The 20,068-nt window shown below is 42.1% G+C and overlaps 1 protein-coding gene across 5 annotated transcripts in view; it reads left to right on the forward strand.

Annotated features, from left to right (window-relative positions):
- The window catches only part of LOC135517307 (lethal(3)malignant brain tumor-like protein 4), a 144,640-nt gene that overhangs the window by 96,022 nt on the left and 28,550 nt on the right, over nucleotides 1-20,068 (forward strand). Inside the window, exon 18 of one of the 5 annotated variants that reach the window (XM_064941493.1) lies at nucleotides 11,909-13,469. The exons of the other annotated variants lie outside the window; for them this stretch is intronic. Coding sequence (XP_064797565.1) covers nucleotides 11,909-11,928 — 20 coding nt within the window. The 3' untranslated portion in view covers nucleotides 11,929-13,469. Of the gene's footprint in view, nucleotides 1-11,908; nucleotides 13,470-20,068 lie in introns of those variants that run through there. 5 annotated transcript variants of the gene reach the window in all.

Genomic DNA, 20,068 nt, shown 5'->3' on the forward strand with positions numbered 1-20,068 from the left:
CCCTTGCTCAAATTATTTATCCCGTGCGAATTGACTGAAAATAGTGAAAACAGGGAGAGAGAGATGAAAGATAAATTATTTTATCATTTGTATTTTTGTACAATTCCAAGTTAAACTTTGTGGGTAGCACTTAGTTTTACAAGTACTGTTTCCACTGGTATTTCCCTGGTATTGTCTAGGAAATTATGTGGTAACAATGGCTACTTTTTGGTTTTTACATAATTGGTCCTCCGTTTTCTCTGTGCGAAAGGCTGTCAGTTGGAGAGAACATTTGACAATTATTAAATGGATGTAGTCTTTGTTTGTATTAGGATAGTGTCTTAGGGGCTGAGAAAATATTTCAAACTTCTCCAAAGTTGCTATTTGTTTTCAAGTGGCAAAAAGTAGACTGGGCGTATTTTGTTGGCACAAGCAGAAATGTACGGTCTTCTTTGTCACTGAACAAATGCAACACGCTGATTTGTGTTTTTGGTACTGTTTTATACTTTTCTCTTCAGCCCCAAAGACAAATATCTGACATATTTTGTGTTGGCATTTACAGCACATCTAATTTGTACACTGAGGCTTCCATGAAGAACTGTAGCCTAGGGCGACAGGTAGCCTAGTGGTTAGAGCGTTGGGTTAGTAACCGAAAGGTTGCTCGATCGAATCCCCGAGCTGACAAGGTAAAAATCTGTCGTTCTGCCCCTGAACAAGGCAGTAAACCTACCGTTCCTAGGCCATCATTGTAAATAAGATTTTTTCTTAACTGACTTGCCTAGAGGTTTAAAACACCCTCTATACCCTTTCACCCTGCATTTGCTAACTTGGGTGACAGTATTGTTGTTCTCAATAATTATAAATCTAGACATCTCGCTTATCTCACCTCTTTGAAGCGGCTGTATCCTCCATTCTTCTCTATTCTCCTGTTTAGCCTGCGTTTAGCCTGCGTTTAGCCTAGATAAAAGGTGGAGACGGCGATCCTATCTATCTCCTGCATCAAAGCCCGGAGCTGAGCCCTCATGTAGAAACCACAGGAATACATTATGCTAATCTACAACACCAGAGCCTCAGAGCTGCCTCAGTAATAAAGCCACCTTGATGTCTACGGGGGCACGTTTTTATGAAACACATCATTATCATTGTCGTCATCGTCTCCATGGGTCGAGAGGCTGTCTTTAATTTAATCTTGTTTTTGAAGTGCTCTGAGCTGAGGGAGGAGGAACCTGGGTTGCTTTTGAAAGAAATGCGACAGGAAATGGAGTGAATGTGTAGATTGGAACGGAGTGTCTCATACTGTTCTCATCTGACTCCATCTAGGCACAATTACACTCTGAGATGGCGAGGTAACACATGCAACAGAAGTCTGCAACTGTCAGTCTCATAGCAAAAACAACCAAACACCTGATGATAAACACCTTTAAAAAATACATGGCATGATGATGATAACTGTTGAATCCGGTTAATTGATGAGGAACTATCAGCAGAAAGGGGAATGTGTTTGAAATCTGATACCACTATGGGACAATAATGAGACCTCTTTAAGATGAATTGTGTCTGGCCCCTCTTCAAAGTACAGTTCTCCAAGGTTTAGCTCTGTGGGGGGGGGGGGAGAAAGCTTGGCCAAATTAAGCCTTATAAGCCCTTTGATCTAGATAGACAGAAGGATTTTACTTGAAAGTGATGACACTCACGACAACTCATATCAGGTGTTCGAGGACTCTAGGGTTGAAAGGAATATCAAAACCATTGTCATTGACAAAGATAAAAGTTAGTCTTAAGTGAATGTAATTTGATAAAACACCCAACAGATGGTTTTAGTTCATGAGCTGGTTCCATTAATCAGTGTGTCGTCCGTCAATATTAATCAGTGTGTCGTCCGTCAATATTAATCAGTGTGCACTCCGTCAATATTAATCAGTGTGCCCTCCGTCAATATTAATCAGTGTGCCCTCCGTCAATATTAATCAGTGTGCCCTCCGTCAATATTAATCTGTGTGCCCTCCGTCAACATTAATCTGTGTGCCCTCCGTCAATATTAATCTGTGTGCCCTCCGTCAATATTAATCTGTGTGCCCTCCGTCAATATTAATCTGTTTGCCCTCCGTCAATATTAATCCGTGTGCCCTCCGTCAATATTAATCCGTGTGCCCTCCGTCAATATTAATCTGTGTGCCCTCCGTCAATATTAATCTGTGTGCCCTCCGTCAATATTAATCAGTGTGCCCTCCGTCAATATTAATCAGTGTGCCCTCCGTCAATATTAATCTGTGTGCCCTCCGTCAACATTAATCTGTGTGCCCTCCGTCAATATTAATCTGTGTGCCCTCCGTCAATATTAATCTGTGTGCCCTCCGTCAATATTAATCTGTTTGCCCTCCGTCAATATTAATCCGTGTGCCCTCCGTCAATATTAATCCGTGTGCCCTCCGTCAATATTAATCCGTGTGCCCTCCGTCAATATTAATCTGTGTGCCCTCCGTCAATATTAATCTGTGTGCCCTCCGTCAATATTAATCCGTGTGTCGTCCGTCAATATGAATCAGTGTGACGTCCCTCTATTTTTTCTATATATAAAAAAAACAATATTTCAACCTTATTTAACCAGGTTGGCAAGTTGAGAACAAGTTCTCATTTACAACTACAACCTGGCCAAGATAAAGCAAAGCAGTGCGACAACACAGAGTTACACATAATAAACAAAAGTACAGTCAATAACACAATTGAAAAATATATGTACAGTGTGTGTAAATGGAGGTAAGGCAATAAATAGGCCATAGTAGCAAAGTAATTACAATTTAGCAAATTAACACTGAAGTGATAGATGTGCAGATCATGATGTGCAAGTAGAAATACTGGTGTGCAAAAAAAGTAAATAAATCCAATATGGGGATGATGTAAGTAAATTGGGTGGGCTATTTACAGATGGGCTATGTACAGCTGCAGCGATCGGTAAGCTGCTCAGATACCTGATGCTTAAAGTTAGTGAGGGAGATATAATTCTCTAACTTCAGTGATTTTTACAATTTGTTTCAGTCATTGGCAGCAGAGAACTGGAAGGAAAGGCAGCCAAAGGAGGTGTTGGCTTTGGGGATGACCAGTGAGATATAGAGTTGAAGTCGGAAGTTTACATACACTTAGGTTGGAGTCATTAAAACTTGTTTTTCAACCACTCCACAAATTTCTTGTTAACACACTATTGTTTTGGCAAGTCTGTTTGGACATCTACCTTGTGCATGACACAAGTATTTTTTTCCAAAAATTGTTTACAGACAGATTATTTCACTTATAATTCACTGTGTCACAATTCCAGAGGCTCAGAAGTTGGCTGTACCTTTAAACAGCTTGGAAAATTCCAGAAAATAATATCATGGCTTTAGAAGCTTCTGAGAGGCGAATTGACATTATTTGAGACAATTGGAGGTGTACCTGTGGATGTATTTCAAAGCCTACCTTCAAACTCAGGGCCTCTTTGCTTGACGTCATTGGAAAATCAAAAGAAATCAGCCAAGACCTCAGAAAAAAATTGTAGGACCTCCACAAGTCTGGTTCATCCTTGGGAGCAATTTCCAAATGCCTGAAGGTACCACGTTTATCTGTACAAACAATAGTACGCAAGTATAAACACCATGGGACCACGCAGCCATCATACCGCTCAGGAAAGAGACGCGTTCTGTCTCCTAGATATGAACCTACTATGATGCGAAAAGTGCAAATCAACCCAAAACAACAGCAAAGGACCTTGTGAAGATGCTGGAGGATAGGCTAATTGACATCATTTGAGTCAATTGGAGGTGTACCTGTGGATGTATTTTAAGGCCTATTTTCAATCTCAGTGCCTCTTTGGAGGAAAAAAGGGGAGGCTTGCAAGCCGAACACCATCCCAACCGTGAAGCACCGGGGTGGCAGCATCATGTTGTGGGGGTGCTTTGCTGCAGGAGGGACTGGTGCACTTCACACAATAGATGGCATGATGAGGAGGGGAAATTTATGTGGATTTATTGAAGCAACATCAATCAGTAAGTTTAAGCTTGGTCGCAAATGGGTCTTCCAAATGGACAATGACCCCTAGCATACTTCCAAAGTTGTCGAAAAATGGCTTAAGGACAAGAAAGACAAGTATTGGAGTGGCCGTCACAAAGCCCTGACCTCAATCAATCAACAACTAACGACACCTGCCTCTGATTGAGAACCGTACTAGGCCGAAACAGAAACCAAACATAGAAACACAAAACATAGACTGCCCACCCCAACTCACGCCCTGACCATACTAAATAAAGACAAAACAAAGGAAATAAAGGTAAGAACGTGACAGACCCAAGTTAAACAATTTAAAGAACTGGTTTAGATGATTAAATAGGCCTACAGTAATAATCATGATTTACAATAATAATAACGACTAAACAACTGATAATAAATACAAAAATAAATTAGGGAAAGGTCGAAAATTACATAGAACCTGAAAAGCGAGTTGCACAGAGTCCATTTGGCCGCGCCAACATTCTTCTCATCTTGTCAACTACAATATTTAAACTAGTCCCTGAGGACATTCCCCTTGTCGGCTTCTTTTCACTATACTCTTTCTCCTTGAACTTTCGTTTTACTTCAATAAAAAAGAACTCCATCTTTGCAATCTAAAGTAGGCTCGCCTAGACCAAGGCTCCTTTTACTCACTCACTTGCAACTGGTCCTCAGCAGCAGATGCATGTGAGGTGAGCAACCAGTTGCAATTGGCTGACACATAACAAGCTTGTGCAGTTTTCGTCCCACAAACACTAAATTAACAGAGGACAAGTCCAATCGGGTCCGGTCGATAAATACATTTTAATTGCACTAAGGGCTGACTGGATTTACTTGGCTGTTGGATTGTTTGGTCGATGGGCTGTTGGTCAACAAAGATTTATTTTAGTCCATCATTGGAAAATATTGACATTTTTTTTTATGGCACACGAGACACCTGTCTGATTCACTGCTGTCTGAGTGGACTAATCCATTGCGGAGGCCGCGTGGATGGCACACCAGTATCCCCAGTAATCCACCATCATTTCTAATCTATAATGTTTGTTGATCACGTCATTTCTGTTCATCTACTCAATATATTATTATTACAGTTACCGTTGTCATTTTCGGAGTAGACATGTTGTTTACAGAGCGCACAACCTAGGCTACATTTGTGAGAAAAACGCTTTGGTTTATTTCATACCATGTATGAGTTGTCAATTCATGCATTGACTTTTGTTTGGAGCGCTTCTGTCAATCATGAGTAAGGACTCAAACCAGATTATACATAGAAGTACAGGTAGGCCTAGAGCTGTGTTCGAATACTCATACTAACCACACTATTTGTGATGTAAATTGAGTATGTAGTATGCTTATGGGTTATCCCCTTGGGTCCCGGGTCAGATCTCGAATTTCGAGTCTTTTGGACCCATTAAGACCTCTAGTTTATAGTCAACGTTTTCACTGACTTTTCCCCCCAAGCAAATACTTTGACTCAAAACGTTGGGCTATTTGAAGTTGCATCTGGCTTTACAGAGACGATTTGTACAGAAAGTTAGCTACGCTAGTCTGACTGAATGAGGCTGTCGGCTGACTGACTATACAACAATGCTGACTAAAGTGAGTTTATGTACACTCAACAAGCCATACCAAGTCTGTATCTGAGTCGGAGAAATGAGACATTTGTGTACCAGGCTCAGATCCATTTAAATAGCCTACAAAATAAAACTTAGATCAGCTTGGGAAACAGACGTCTACATAAAACAAAAAGACAATAGACAAAATGTCTAAGTTGCAGCCATACTGATGTTACTCATCCAATTAGCCACTTGCTTTTTGGAAATTCTCTGTAGTCATGGTGTTGGGTTAGTGAGACTCTTAGTGAGTCGTGACACATATGCATTCCCCTTAGCACAGCATGTCCCCAGGAATCTCATGCTACATAAATGCCCTTTAAAGCACTCACACTTTGGAGTCAACAAATATCAAGGGAGCATTGAATATTTCAGGATTGCGTCACTACACATTTTCTCTGAAAAGCTTTGTCATGTCCCCTTGTCTCAATCGATCTTTCGTGTCAGTTCTTTGTCACTGTCTTCGACCTGTCACTGTCAGTCTTTGTCATCTTATTCATCATGAAAAACCTAAAGTAGGGGATTAAAGGCTTTCTCCACATTCCTTTTCATTGCTGTCCATATACATGTTAAATGAATAAACCCTTGATTTAAAATCAAAGTACTAAGGATGACATAAAAAATGAAATAAAAGTTATTCTAGGTCCCGAGAATCATTATAGAAATACTTGCCTGAGGGCCTGAAGGCTTCCAAAATGCATGAGCAGTTCTGAGAAAAGACTATTAATCATTCGGCTCAACAAACAGAGAGACTGTCGGCAGGCAGAAGATAAATATCTCTGTTTGACAAGATAAGTTGGCTTTTCAAACCCACAGCCTGCATTGTATTCACCAGCATGGGGGTTTATATGCTCCCAAGTGGCGCAGCGGTCTAAGGCACTGCATTTCAGTGCAAGGGGCGTCACTATAGTCCCTGGTTCGATTCCAGGCTGTATAACACCCAGCCGTGATTGGGCGTCCCATACAGTGGGGAGAACAAGTATTTGATACACTGCCGATTTTTCAGATTTTCCTATTTACAAAGCATGTAGAGGTCTGTAATTTTTATCATAGGTACACTTCAACTGTGAGAGACGGAATCTAAAACAAAAATCCAGAAAATCACAATGTATGATTTTTAAGTAATTCATTTGTATCTTATTGCATGACATAAGTATTTGATACATCAGAAAAGCAGAACCCAATATTTGGTACAGAAACCTTTGTTTGCAATTACAGAGATCATAGCTTTCCTGTAGTTCTTGGCCAGGTTTGCACACACTGCAGCAGGGATTTTGGCCCACTCATCCATACAGACCTTCTCCAGATCCTTCACGTTTCGGGGCTGTTGCTGGGCAATACGGACTTTCAGCTCCCTCTAAAGTTTTTCTATTGGGTTCAGGTCTGGAGAGTGGCTAGGCCACTCCAGGACCTTGAGATGCTTCTTACGGAGCCACTCCTTAGTAGCCCTGGCTGTGTGTTTCGGGTCGTTGTCATGCTGGAAGACCCATCTTCAATGCTCTTACTGAGGGAAAGAGGTTGTTGGCCAAGATCTCGCGATACATGGCCCCATCCATCCTCCCCTCAATACGGTGCAGTCGTCCTCTTCCCTTTGCAGAAAAGCATCCCCAAAGAATGATGTTTCCACCTCCATGCTTCACGGTTGGGATGGTGTTCTTGGGGTTGGACTCGTTCTTCTTCCTCCAAACACGGCGAGTGGAGTTTAGAGCAAAAAGCTCTATTTTTGTCTCATCAGACCACATGACCTTCTCCCATTCCTCATCTGGATCATCCAGATGGTCATTGGCAAACTTCAGATGGGCCTGGACATGCGCTGGCTTGAGCAGGAGGACCTTGCTTGCGCTGCAGGATTTTAATCCATGACGACGGAGTGTGTTACTAATGGTTTTCTTTGAGACTGTGGTCCCAGCTCTCTTCAGGTCATAGCCCAGGTCCTGCCGTGTAGTTCTGGGCTGATCCCTCACCTTCCTCTGATCATTGCTGTGCCACAAGGTGAGATCTTGCATGGAGCCCCAGACCGAGAGTGATTGAACTTCTTCCATTTTCTAATAATTGCGCCAACAGTTGTTGCCTTCTCACCAAGCTGCTTGCCTATTGTCCTGTAGCCCATCCCAGCTTTGTGCAGATCTACAATTTTATTCCTGATGTCCTTACACAGCTCTCTAGTCTTGGCCATTGTGCAGAGGTTGGAGTCTGTTTGATTGATTGAGTGTGTGGACAGTTGTCTTTTATACAGGTAACGAGTTCAAACAGGTGCAGTTAATACAGGTAATGAGTGGAGAACAGGAGGGCTCCTTAAAGAAAAACTAACAGATCTGTGAGAGCTGGAATTCTTACTGGATGGTAGGGGATCAAATACTTATGTCATGCAAAAAATGCAATTAAATTACTTAAAATCATACAATGTGATTTTTCTGGATTTTTGATTCCGTCTCTCACAGTTGAAGTGTACCTATGATAAAAATTACAGACCTCTACATGCTTTGTAAGTAGGGAAACCTGCAAAATCGGCAGTGTATCAAATACTTGTTCTCCCTACTGTAATTGACCCAGCGTCGTCCGGGTTTGGCCGTGGTAGGCCGTCATGGGGGTACCGTACCACAGGGTTCAATTCTCGGGCCAACTCTTTTCTCTGTATATATCAATGATGTCGCTCTTGCTGCGAGTGATTCCTTGATCCACCTCCACGCAGACGACACCATTCTGTATACATCTGGCCCTTCTTTGGACACCTCTTGAAACTCTGGGGGCGCAATTTCATTTTTGGATGAAAAACGTTCCCGTTTTAAACAAGATATTTTGTCACAAAAAGATGCTCGACTATGCATATAATTGATAGCTTTCGAAAGAAAACACTCTGAATTTTCCAGAACTGCAAAGATATTGTCTGTGGGTGCCCTAGAACGGGAGCTACAGGCAAAACCAAGATGAAACGGCAACCAGGAAACCAGCAGGATTTTTGAGGCTCCATTTTCCATTGTCTCCTTATATGGCTGTGAATGCGAGAGGAATGAGCCTGCCCTTTCTGTTGTTTCCCCAAGGTGTCTGCAGCATTGTGACGTATTTGTAGGCATATCATTGGAAGATTGACCATAAGAGACTACATTTTCCAGGTGTCCGCCCGGTGTCCTCCGTCGAAATTGGTGCGTCTTTTTCAGCTGCTGGTATTTTTCCATGCGATTCTGAGGGGAAAGCAGGCTTCCACGAACTGCATATCAATGAAGAGATATGTGAAAAAACACCTTGAGGATTGATTCTAAACAACGTTTGCCATGTTTCGGTCGATATTATGGAGTTCATTCGGAAAAAGTTTGACGTTTTGGTGACTGAATTTTCGGTTCGTTTCGGTAGCCAAATGTGATGTACAAAACGGAGCGATTTCTCCTACACAAAGATTCTTTCAGGAAAAACTGAACATTTGCTATGTAACTGAGAGTCTCCTCATTGAAAACATCCGAAGCTCTTCAAAGGTAAATTATTTTATTTATTTGGTTATCTGGTTTTTGTGAAAATGTTGCGTGCTAAATGCTACTCAAAATGCTAAGCTAGCTTAGCATACTCTTACACAAATTAGTGAATTGCTATGGTTCAAAAGCATATTTTGAAAATCTGAGATGACAGTGTTGTTAAGAAAAGGCTAAGCTTGAGAGCAGGCACATTATTTTCATTTTATTTGCAATTTTCAGAAATCGTTAACGTTGCGTTATGCTAATGAGCCTGAGGCTTTATTCACGATCCCGGATCCGGGATGGGGAGTATCAAGAGGTTATAACAAACCTCCAAACGAGCTTCAGTGCCATCCAACTCTCCTCCGTGGCCTCCAACTGCTCTTAAATGCGAGTAAAACTAAATGCCGATCGCTGCCCGCACCCGCCCACCCGACAAGCATCACTACTCTGGACGGTTCTGACTTAGAATATGTGGACAACTACAAATACCTAGGAGTCTGGCTAGACTGTGGGCTCTCCTTCCAGACTTATATTAAGCATCTCCAATTCAAAATTAAATCTAGAATCAGCTTCCAATTTCGCAACAAAGCCTCCTTCACTCACACTGCCAAACATACCCTCGTAAAACTGACTATCCTACCGATCCTCTACTTCGGCGATGACATTTACAAAATAGCCTCCAACACTCTACTCAGCAAACTGGATGCAGTCTATCACAGTGCCATCCATTTTGTCACCAAAGCCCCATATACCACCCACCACTGCAACCTGTATGCCCTCGTCGGCTGGCCCTCGCTACATATTCGTCGCAAGACCCACTGACTCCAGGTCATCTATAAGTCTTTGCTAGGTAAAGCTCCACCTTATCTCAGCTCACTGGTCCCCATAACAACACCCACCCATGGCACGCTCTCCAGCAGGTACAGTTGAAGTCGGAAGTTGACATACACCTTAGCCAAATACATTTATACTCAGTTTTTCACTATTCCTGACATTTAATCCTAGTAAGAATTCCCTGTTTTAGGTCAGTTAGGATCACCATTTTATTTTAAGAATGTGAAATGTCAGAATAATATTAGAGAATTATTTATTTAAACTTGTATTTCTTTCATCACATTCCCAGTGGGTCAGAAGATTACATACACTCAAATTAGTATTTGGTGGCATTGCCTTTAACTTCTCTAGGGTAGGGGGCAGCATTCGGAATTTTGGATTAAAAGCGTGCCCAAATTAAACTGCCTGCTACTCGGGCCCAGAAGATATTAAAATCATATCATTGGTAGATATGGATAGAAAGCACTCTAAAGTTTCCAAAACTGTTAAAATAGTGTCTGTGAGTATAACAGAACTGATTTGGCAGGCGAAAACCTGAGAAACATCCATCCAGGAAGTAGGATTATTTTTGGTTTTGTACTTTTCTGTTCAATGCCATTACAGTATCCATTGAATTAGGACTCAAATTGCAGTTCCTATGCCTTCCACTAGATGTCAACTGTCTTTAGAAATTGTTTCAGGCTTGTATTCTGAAAAATGAGGGAGTAAGACCAGTCTGAATGAGTGGACCTATATTTGCATAGCAGTAGCAGCTGCTACCTGACAACTATGAAGAAATCCATGTGGATATCGGGAACATGGTGCCGGCATATCTCCATCTTTGTCTCTGTCTCTCTAGGGTTTGGCCTAAGCTTGTCTCCCTTAATATTTTATTTAAGAAATATGAATATCATGCAGTGGATGCCTAGGCCTGTAGGTCCATATGCTTGCAATGCCCTGATACATTTAGCTCTCAAATCTCTGACGGCTGAACCGTGAGTTAGACAATTATTGTTTTAGGAAGTAAAAACCAATACAACGATAGACTATGAAGTTTTGAATATGCTACACATCCAACTTTGGCAATCATGTATTTGGGAGTAATTCTAATGAACTAGGTTCTCTCTGGGAAAACTGAATTTAGGTTTTTCGCAGGGGTGTGCTCCTTTTATTAGTCTTCCACCCAAAGGGTCAGATCTGCAGGACTCTTGCCAGTCTCCTCTGGGAGAGAGATTCAACCTTCATTTTCCCTACCTTAAATGTATTCAGACCTGGACAGAGGCCCTGGGTCCAATTCATCAAGTCATTCCCCTTTTTAAGCAGAGGCCACTTCTAAAGATGGCACTTGGCTGATTGCGTTAAAAGTCCCCCATCCTTGAGGACAGCGTTTTGAGGTTACACAGCAGTTGGTTGGAAAGCTGGGGTGTTTCTTCTTTTTACATTATACATTGTTGATGCTGTAGCAGAAATGTCCATTGATGCTTTTATTCTTGAAGAGAAGCTCAAGAAAAATAGTTTGTCAGTCACACAGTTCTTCAGTCAACATTACATTGGTTTTAAAGTGCTGCTTTGTGTGTACAATCAGAATGATGATTATTGATGTGCTATGACCAACGTCATCTGTTTGTGTGTGATTTACCATGATAATACATAGCCATTCATCTTTGTTATAGCCACTCAGGCAACAGCGTGACGCATTCCCATTACCTGGGGAGGTACAGATCTATGCACCAAAAAAAACAGCCATGACAAGCCGCCAGCCTCCTGTAGTCGCCCAAGTAATACATTGTGACCGTTGCCATGGCAATCATATCCAGGGCCTTTCTGTGCGTGCCTGCTAGCAGTGCAGTGGTAGCTTACCTGGGATACCACTGTCACTGGCACTGTCTGGCAGGCTGACATGTACGACTCTCTTCTCGTGTCTACTCTCTCTCCTCCCAGGCACAAGCAGCGAGAGTTTAGCTGGAGGCTGAAGGCCTCAGCCAGTGCCAGAGAGTGTGTAGAGTGTGTAATATGTGACATGTTCGTCCCAAGGTACCCCAGTGCTCAGCTGAGAGGACCCAGGGCGTCTTCATGTAACATACACGTCTGAGCTGCTACCACAGATGAGTATCCTGGGGTCACACAATCCCAGCTGGCACCACAGTGAACACACACGCACATACAGACTGGCTCAGCACGATGCGCAGATCTTTTATTTTCAGATGTGGCTATTATCTCATTGCCCTGTGAATATTCTGGACGACGATTGAAATATGTTTTTTGTTTGTTTGTAGTGTGCTCGTGTTCAGGTGAAGAGAAGTAACTTAACTAGATGTAGAATAGCTCCTTAAGATTCACAGTACAGTCCACTTTGTTGTCTTTTATAATATTTTCTAAGAAAAGCGAACTACCAATGATTAATCTCCTGTAACAGCCAATAACTGTTTCGCTAGCACAGACAAGAAGATATTCTGGGATGCGCATCGACGATGTCCGTACGTACATACTGTATCCCAAACAGAAGCCATGGATTACAGGAAACATCCACACTGAGCTGACACTTTCAAAGAGCAGAACACTAATCCAGATGTTTATAAGAAATCCTGTTTCGGGGCTATCCCGCTACGGTTCGATCCCAGGCTGTATCACAACTGGCCGTGATCGGGAGTCCCGTAAGGCAACGGACAAGTCGCCCAGTGCCATCCGGGCAAGGAGTGTGGCTCATCGCACTCTAGCGACTCCTTGTGGCAGGCTGGGCGCTTGCAGGCTGACCTCGGTCATCAGTTGAAAGGCGTTTCCTTCGACACATTGGTGCAGCTGGCTTCCGGGATAAGCGGACGGGTGTTAAGGATTGCGGTTTGGTGGGTCATGTTTCAGAGGGCGCATGACTCGACCTTTGCCTCTCCCGAGCCCGTTGGGGAGTTGCAGCAAGATCGTAATAAAACATTTAAATATAATCTATTACGCCAGCTCTGACGCTTGTCAGATGTGGCAGGTCTTGCAAGCTATCAATGATTACAAAGGGAAATCCAGCCATGAGCTGCCCATTGATGCAAGCTTATCAGACAAGCAATTCTGAACAAAAATATAAATGCAAAATGTAAAGTGTTGGTTCCATGTTTCATGAGCTGAAATAAAAGATCCCAGAAATGTTCCATATGCACAAAAAGCTTATTTAGCTCAAATGTTTTGCACACATTTGTTTACATCCCTGTTAGTGAGCATTTCTCTTTTCCCAAGATAATCAATCCACCTGACAGGTGTGGCATATCATGAAGCTGATTAAACAGCATGATCATTACACTGGTGCACCTTGTGCTAGGGACAGTAAAAGGCCACTCTAAAATGTGCAGTTTTGTCACACAACACAATACCGCAGATGTCTCAAGTATTGAGGCTGCTAACTGCAGAAATGTCCACCAGAGCTGTTGGCAAATAATTGTATGTTGATTTCTCTAGCATAAGCCGCCTCCAATGTCGTTTTAGAGATTTTGGCAGTACGTCTAACCAGCCTCACAACCGCAGACCATGTGTAGCCACGCCAGCCCAGGACCTCCACATCCGGCTTCTTCACCTGCAGGATCGTCTGAGACCAGCCACGCAGACAGCTGATGAAACTGTAGGTTTTCACAACCAAATAATTTCTGCACCAACGGTCAGAAACCATCTCAGGGAAGCTCATCTGAGTGCACATTGTCCTCACCAGGGTCTTGAGCTGACTGCAGTTCAGCATCGTAATTGACTTCAGTGGGCAAATACTCACCTTCGATGGCCACTGGCACGCTGGAGAAGTGTGCTCTTTTTGGGTGTATCCTGGTTTCAACCGTACCGGGCAGATGGCAGACAGTGTGTATGGCTTTGTGTGGGTGAATGGTTTGCTGATGTCAATGTTGTGAACAGAGTGCCCCATGGTGGCGGTGGGGTTATGGTATGTGCAGGTATAAACTACAAACAACGAACACAATTGCATTTTATTGATGGTAATATTAATGCATATAGATAACGTGACGAGGTCCTGAGGACCATTTTCATGCCATTCATCAGCCGCCATCACCTCATGTTTCAGCATGGTAATAGCCACAATCAACAGCCTGATGAAGTCTGTGAAGATGTGTCGTGCTACAATGAGGAAAATGGTGGGCACACCAGATAGTGGCTGTTTTTCTGATCCACTTCCCTTATTTTTTGGGAAGGTGTCTGTGACCAACAGATGCATATCTGAATTCCCGTGATGATTCCTTAGTTGTTAATTTTCTTGATATCTAAAAACACAGCCTACATTTGAGCCAATGTCTTAAGTAGTCAAACACGTTATTACTCCAACCTCGTGAAAGTAACAAACTGACACGTTTTTCATTTTCGTCAAAAACATAAATCGAAGGAGTGCCTTTGATTTGACGGCTTGCACATGCGCGAGACGACCGTTGGACCCGATGACGTTTGTCTGCACATGAGCGTAGCTAGCCAGCGATGCTATGACATCGCCTACAAGTGTGATTGTGGATTTCTATTGGAGAAATTGGTTCTATCTTTATACTGTACTGTCTTTGTTGTTTCTTTGTAGACAATAATAAAGATCGGTGCTAAACAGTTGATGCAGATCCCTTGAAGCGTACATACTGTGAAAAAAAACAAGAACAGGTTATCTTTTGTAAAACAAAAAAAGATGGCCATGGCCATGATATGTGAAAATATGTAATTTTTGGTTCCAACATAGTGGTAAAGTATTCATTGTGCTTTAAATCATGTGCATTGTCTCTCTATATATGAGAGAAAATAATACCTATCCTCCAGAAAAGGCATTGACAAGTATAATTTTAAATTGCCTCCTCTACACGAAAGGCGTATCATGCCTCAGCAGAGATTGAGCTTCAAAGTGATTTTCTGGCTGCTCCCATCATTTCTTATTTATTGTTGCATCATTAGATTCATATTTCAAGGAGACAACACGAGTAAGGCTGTGGTTTGGAGGTCTTCCCTTTGTGCCACGTCAAGACCGTTCCAAACCTTAATTCAAATTGAATTCACCCTTATTCTGTTATATTGCCTTCACATAATTAATTTACGTCAGCACATTTGACTTTGGTGATGCAGCCTTTCCGAACTGGGATTGAGGTTCCGTTGAATTTGGAGTGACTATTTAAAGCCACGGATTCTGCAGTAAATCATCTGAAGCACTGGATTCTTCTTCCCTCTCTTTTCCCTCTTCTCTTGTAATAGCAGATCAGGCCTGTTTTGTGATCGAGAGGGAGGAGGAGCGGAGATGGCTACCAGTCAGCTCTGTTAAATCTATCTCCACAGCGGGAGTGTAATTTAATTACTGTGCCTCGCTTTGCAGGACGTGCTGCTGTACATCAAAAAATGATCCTTAAAGCTGAGAACCACGATAGGCCAAACGGCATCACTACCCGCCCCAGACGTATGTGTTTTTGTTTGAGGAAATGAGCATCCAGCGCCGTGGTTAATAAAACATAGTACATACCAGTGGTGGTCACTGCCGTTTAACATGAGGGAGGATGATTCTTTTTTTTTAATGAGCATGGCCTTATTTCTATTACAGCAAGTTTGATGACTGTCATTTATATTTCATTCCCCCAGCTCAATGTAACATCGATAGGTTTAGGCTACCACATGATACTCAAATTCTCCCTGCACCCAACATGAGGTTGCTACAACCTAGCCTATGAATGAAAGTTTACAACGTAGGTAGAGACGGGTTGAGAGAATTTTGAGTAATCAAGGTGACAAGCAGTGACACATTTAGTACTGCCTTGCACACTCTTACCTGAATCTAACTGATCGAGGGTGTAATCATTAGTCCAACAGTTGCAAATGAGAGTCTCTATTGGACAAATTCAGGTATGTTTATCCCTGTTTCCAACAGAATCGGCGGAATGAATACACCTCTGATCACACGCAAACAGTTCACTTTCATAGCAGCCACATAAAAACAGCATGCTCACTTTTCTGGTTGTACATATAATTCCTTCTCGCTACTATCTACAGCCTCTCCTCTTACCTTTTCCCTTCGCTTCTGAACATCAGTGCACAACACATCAGCTGTCTGTGACCAGACGAAAAAACCTTTCCAAGCCAAACCTTTATATCATGACCGCTAACCAATACATACAGGGTACATTGTTGTCTCATCATAGTCAACTAGAACTACTACAACTAACACATTAGTAAACCCGCTACAATAATGCAGTACAGTGTACAATCAGAAACCAGTTTAGCAGTTACACTGGTGCCAATAAATTAATAAAAACCAAAAGGTGCATGGCAACTGCCGGCTAAGATGAGGAAAAAGAAGGAACCCGCACACTGCTCTTGATCGTATTACTGATCTTTAATAAGCTTTACGTATCGTCCTTACGACCTTCGTCAGAGCTTTTGTGAGTTTTTTAAAATAAATTAGCAGCCTTATGTAGATCTAGCCCCACCCACACCCGTTCCACGCATCTAAAGGGGTTGGAGGTGAAGGGGGAAAAAATAAGTGCTACCAAATATAACAATGTGCATTTCATAAATATTCAAATAAAGTGTGTACATAAAATGTATTAAACACGTCTGTAAAACCACAATGAGTACAATGACCTACCAAGCAAGTTTTCAGAAATCATTGTGTACAGTGTAAGAAAAACATCAGAGTAATCTGAAATAGGGGCATAATTCATGATCAAATTTACAACATAACATACATAGGCATTTCATCATTAAGACCTTTAGGAAATAATGTCTGGAAGGTGAAAATCCCAAAACATTCTAGCTGATTTTCTTTTGTGGCTGACAGACCAATTTATCGCGTAAATAAAACATGCCAGTGTTTCCTGACTGCATCTCCCACTTTTTGCGAGTTCAAAGTATATGTAGTTGTGAACATTACAGAGTGTTCTTTAGCTTTAGTGAGTCTTTTTTGTAGCTGTTCATCTCGTGTTTTTCCCAATGCCAAATTAAGAGCTTCATCCACACATTGTGGAGAATAGCCTCTTCTTAGAAACCTATTGCGCATCTCTGCTGCTTTCTCTAGAAAGTCCTGACAATGATTTGTTGCAAGTAGGGCAGGAGGGGGGTTTCACACCAAACTCAAGTTGGGGAGGGGTTCCTAGATAACCCCACTTGGGGAGACTTTCCTAGATAACCCCACTTTACCACAATCCCAATACAATCCCAATACCTACAAAAATACCTACAAAAACACCACATAATTAACCCATGTCACACCCTGGCCTAACCAAAATAATAAAGAAAACACAAAATACTAAGACCAGGGCGTGACAGGGATGATTAAACAAAAGAGCATTTGCGAAAAAAGCACAATCGTTGCATGACTGTGCCTAAACATAAATACCAATTCATTTCTTAAAATCAATACACAGAAGTATATATTTTAAACCTGCATATTTTGCTAAAAGAAATCCAGGTTAGCATGCAATTTTAACCAGGTGAAATTGTGTCAATTCTCTTGCGTTCATTGCACGCAAAGTCAGGGTATTTGCAACAGTTTGGGCCGCCTGGCTCGATACGAACTAATTTGCCAGAATTTTACGTAATTATGACATAACATTGAAGGTTGTACAATGTAACAGCAATATTTAGACTTAGGGATGCCACCCGTTAGATAAAATACCAAACGGTTCCGTATTTCACTGAAATAATAAACGTTTTGTTTTCGAAATGATAGTTTCCGGATTCGACCATATTAATGACCAAATGACCATATTTCTGTGTGTTATTATGTTATAATTAAGTCTATGATTTGATATTTGATAGAGCAGTCTGACTGAGCGGTTGTAGGCAGCAGCAGGCTCGTAAGCATTTATTCAAACAGCACTTTAGTGCGTTTTGACAGCAGCTCTTCCCTGTGCTTCAAGCATTGAGCTGTAGATGACTTCAAGCCTATCAACTCCCGAAATTAGGCTGGTGTAACCGATGTGAAATGGCTAGCTAGTTAGTGGGGTGCGCGCTAATAGCGTTTCAAATGTCACTCACTCTGAGACTTGGAGTAGTTGTTCCCCTTGCTCTGCAAGGGCCGCGGATTTTGTGGACGATGGGTAACGATGCTTTGAGGATGGCTGTTGTTGATGTGTTCCTGGTTCAAGCCCAGGTAGGGGCGAGGAGAGGGAAGGAAGCTATACTGTTACTCTGGCAATACTAAAGTGCCTATAAGAAGGTATAGGTATATGAAATACAAATGGTATAGAGAGAAATAGTCCTATAAATACTATATTAACTACAACCTAAAACCCATTACCTTGGAATATTGTAGTCTCATGTTAAAAGGAACCACCAGCTTTCATATGTTCTCATGTTCTGAGCAAGGAACTTAAACGTCAGCTTTCTTACATGGCACATATTGCATTTTTACTTTCTTCTCCAACACTGTTTTTGCATTATTTAAACCAAATGGAACATGTTTCATTATTTATTTGAGGCTAAATAGATTTTTATTGATGTATTATATTAAGTTAAAATAAGTGTTCATTCAGTATTTTTGTAATTGTCATTATTTCAAATTAATTCTTTTAAATCGTCCGATTAATTGGTATCGGATTTTTTGGTCCTCCAATAATCGGAATCGGTATCGGCGTTGAAAAATCATAATTGGTCGATCTCTAATAAAAACTTTGGGACCTAAAATGCATAATGAGTGCTCTAACTCCCCCTTGTGGTGTTCTGGAGCAATGAAGCCGTGATGCTGGGTACCTCTAAGTCCCGCGGTGTAAGCTCACAGCTTTTAAAGGAGGAATCACTGTAAGTGTGTCCAAACCTTTGACTGGTACTGTATATAAATATTAGGATGAGCAATGTTGAATGGCATTGACTATAATACAATAGAATAGAATACAGTATATACATTTGAGATGAGTAAATCAGTATGTAAACATTATTATAGTGATAGTGTTCCATTATTAAAGTGGCCAGTGATTCCATGTCTATGTATGTAGGGCAGCAGCCTCTAAGGTGCCAGGCCACATCTGGTTTTCATTCTCACCACAGGTACTGATTCAGACCTTGGACACCAGGTGAGTGCAATTAACTACCAGACAGAAGCAAAAGCCATGTTTCAGCCCTCCATGCAGGACTTTAATTGGATATCCATACAACATATTGCGGCATTGTATATTTTTGTGGAATTGCACCCGTATGTCCATACCTTTTATATAACTAGTGTATGTAATTTTGAAGCTGTTGAATGTTAATTAACCTTTTAGAGGTTATTTCTCTCTGAGACCATGGATGGGCCTTTCTGCTGTCCTGGCTCTCTCACTATCTCCTGTCTCTCTCTCACTCTCTCCTGGCTCTCACTCACTCTCTCCTGGCACTCTCTTACTATCTCCTGGCTCTCTCTCACTCTCTCCTGGCTCTCTCTCACTCTCTCCTGGCTCTCTCTCACTCTCTCCTGGCTCTCTCTCACTCTCTCCTGGCTCTCTCACTCCCTCCTGGCTCTCTCTCACTCTCTCCTGGCTCTCTCACTCCCTCCTGGCTCTCTCTCACTCTCTCCTGGCTCTCACTCTCTCTCTCCTGGCTCTCTCTCCTGGCTCTCTCTCCTGGCTCTCACTCACTCTCTCCTGGCTCTCACTCACTCTCTCCTGGCTCTCTCTCACTCTCTCCTGGCTCTCACTCCCTCTCTTCTGGCTCTCACTCACTCTCTCCTGGCTCTCTCTCACTCTCCTCTGGCTCTCTCTCACTCTCCTGGCTCTCACTCACTCTCTCCTGGCTCTCACTCACTCTCTCCTGGCTCTCTCTCACTCTCTCCTGGCTCCCCCTCACTCTCTCCTGGATCTCACTCACTCTCTCCTGGCTCTCTCTCACTCGCTCTTATCTCGAGTACATGTGGCCGTTAGGGGGATACTTAAGGCAGTCACTTGATACGCATTTCAACCCCTCTGTTCACATCTCTCTGTGAATATTTTGAAACGGTGTGAGCTGCACTGTGTTAGTTGAGGATGCAAAGCCTCTTTAAGCTTCTCCACTTAGATAAACCTCTCCTCAAGCAGTCTGATGATTTAATGCATTTTATTATTAACTTCATCACGATTGATTAGGCTTACTAATAACCATAGGCATCTATCTCATTTAGCGTAAGTAACCTCAAAGCATTTTTAAAACAAATATCTTGTTTCACTAATCACGATTAATAGTTACACTCAAATACGCAGCGTGAGGTTGGCGCTATCGTGTAATTAACACTACGAAACACATTGTTCT

Source organism: Oncorhynchus masou, chromosome 28, assembly GCF_036934945.1.
Source record: "Oncorhynchus masou masou isolate Uvic2021 chromosome 28, UVic_Omas_1.1, whole genome shotgun sequence".
NCBI classification, from domain to species: domain Eukaryota; kingdom Metazoa; phylum Chordata; class Actinopteri; order Salmoniformes; family Salmonidae; genus Oncorhynchus; species Oncorhynchus masou.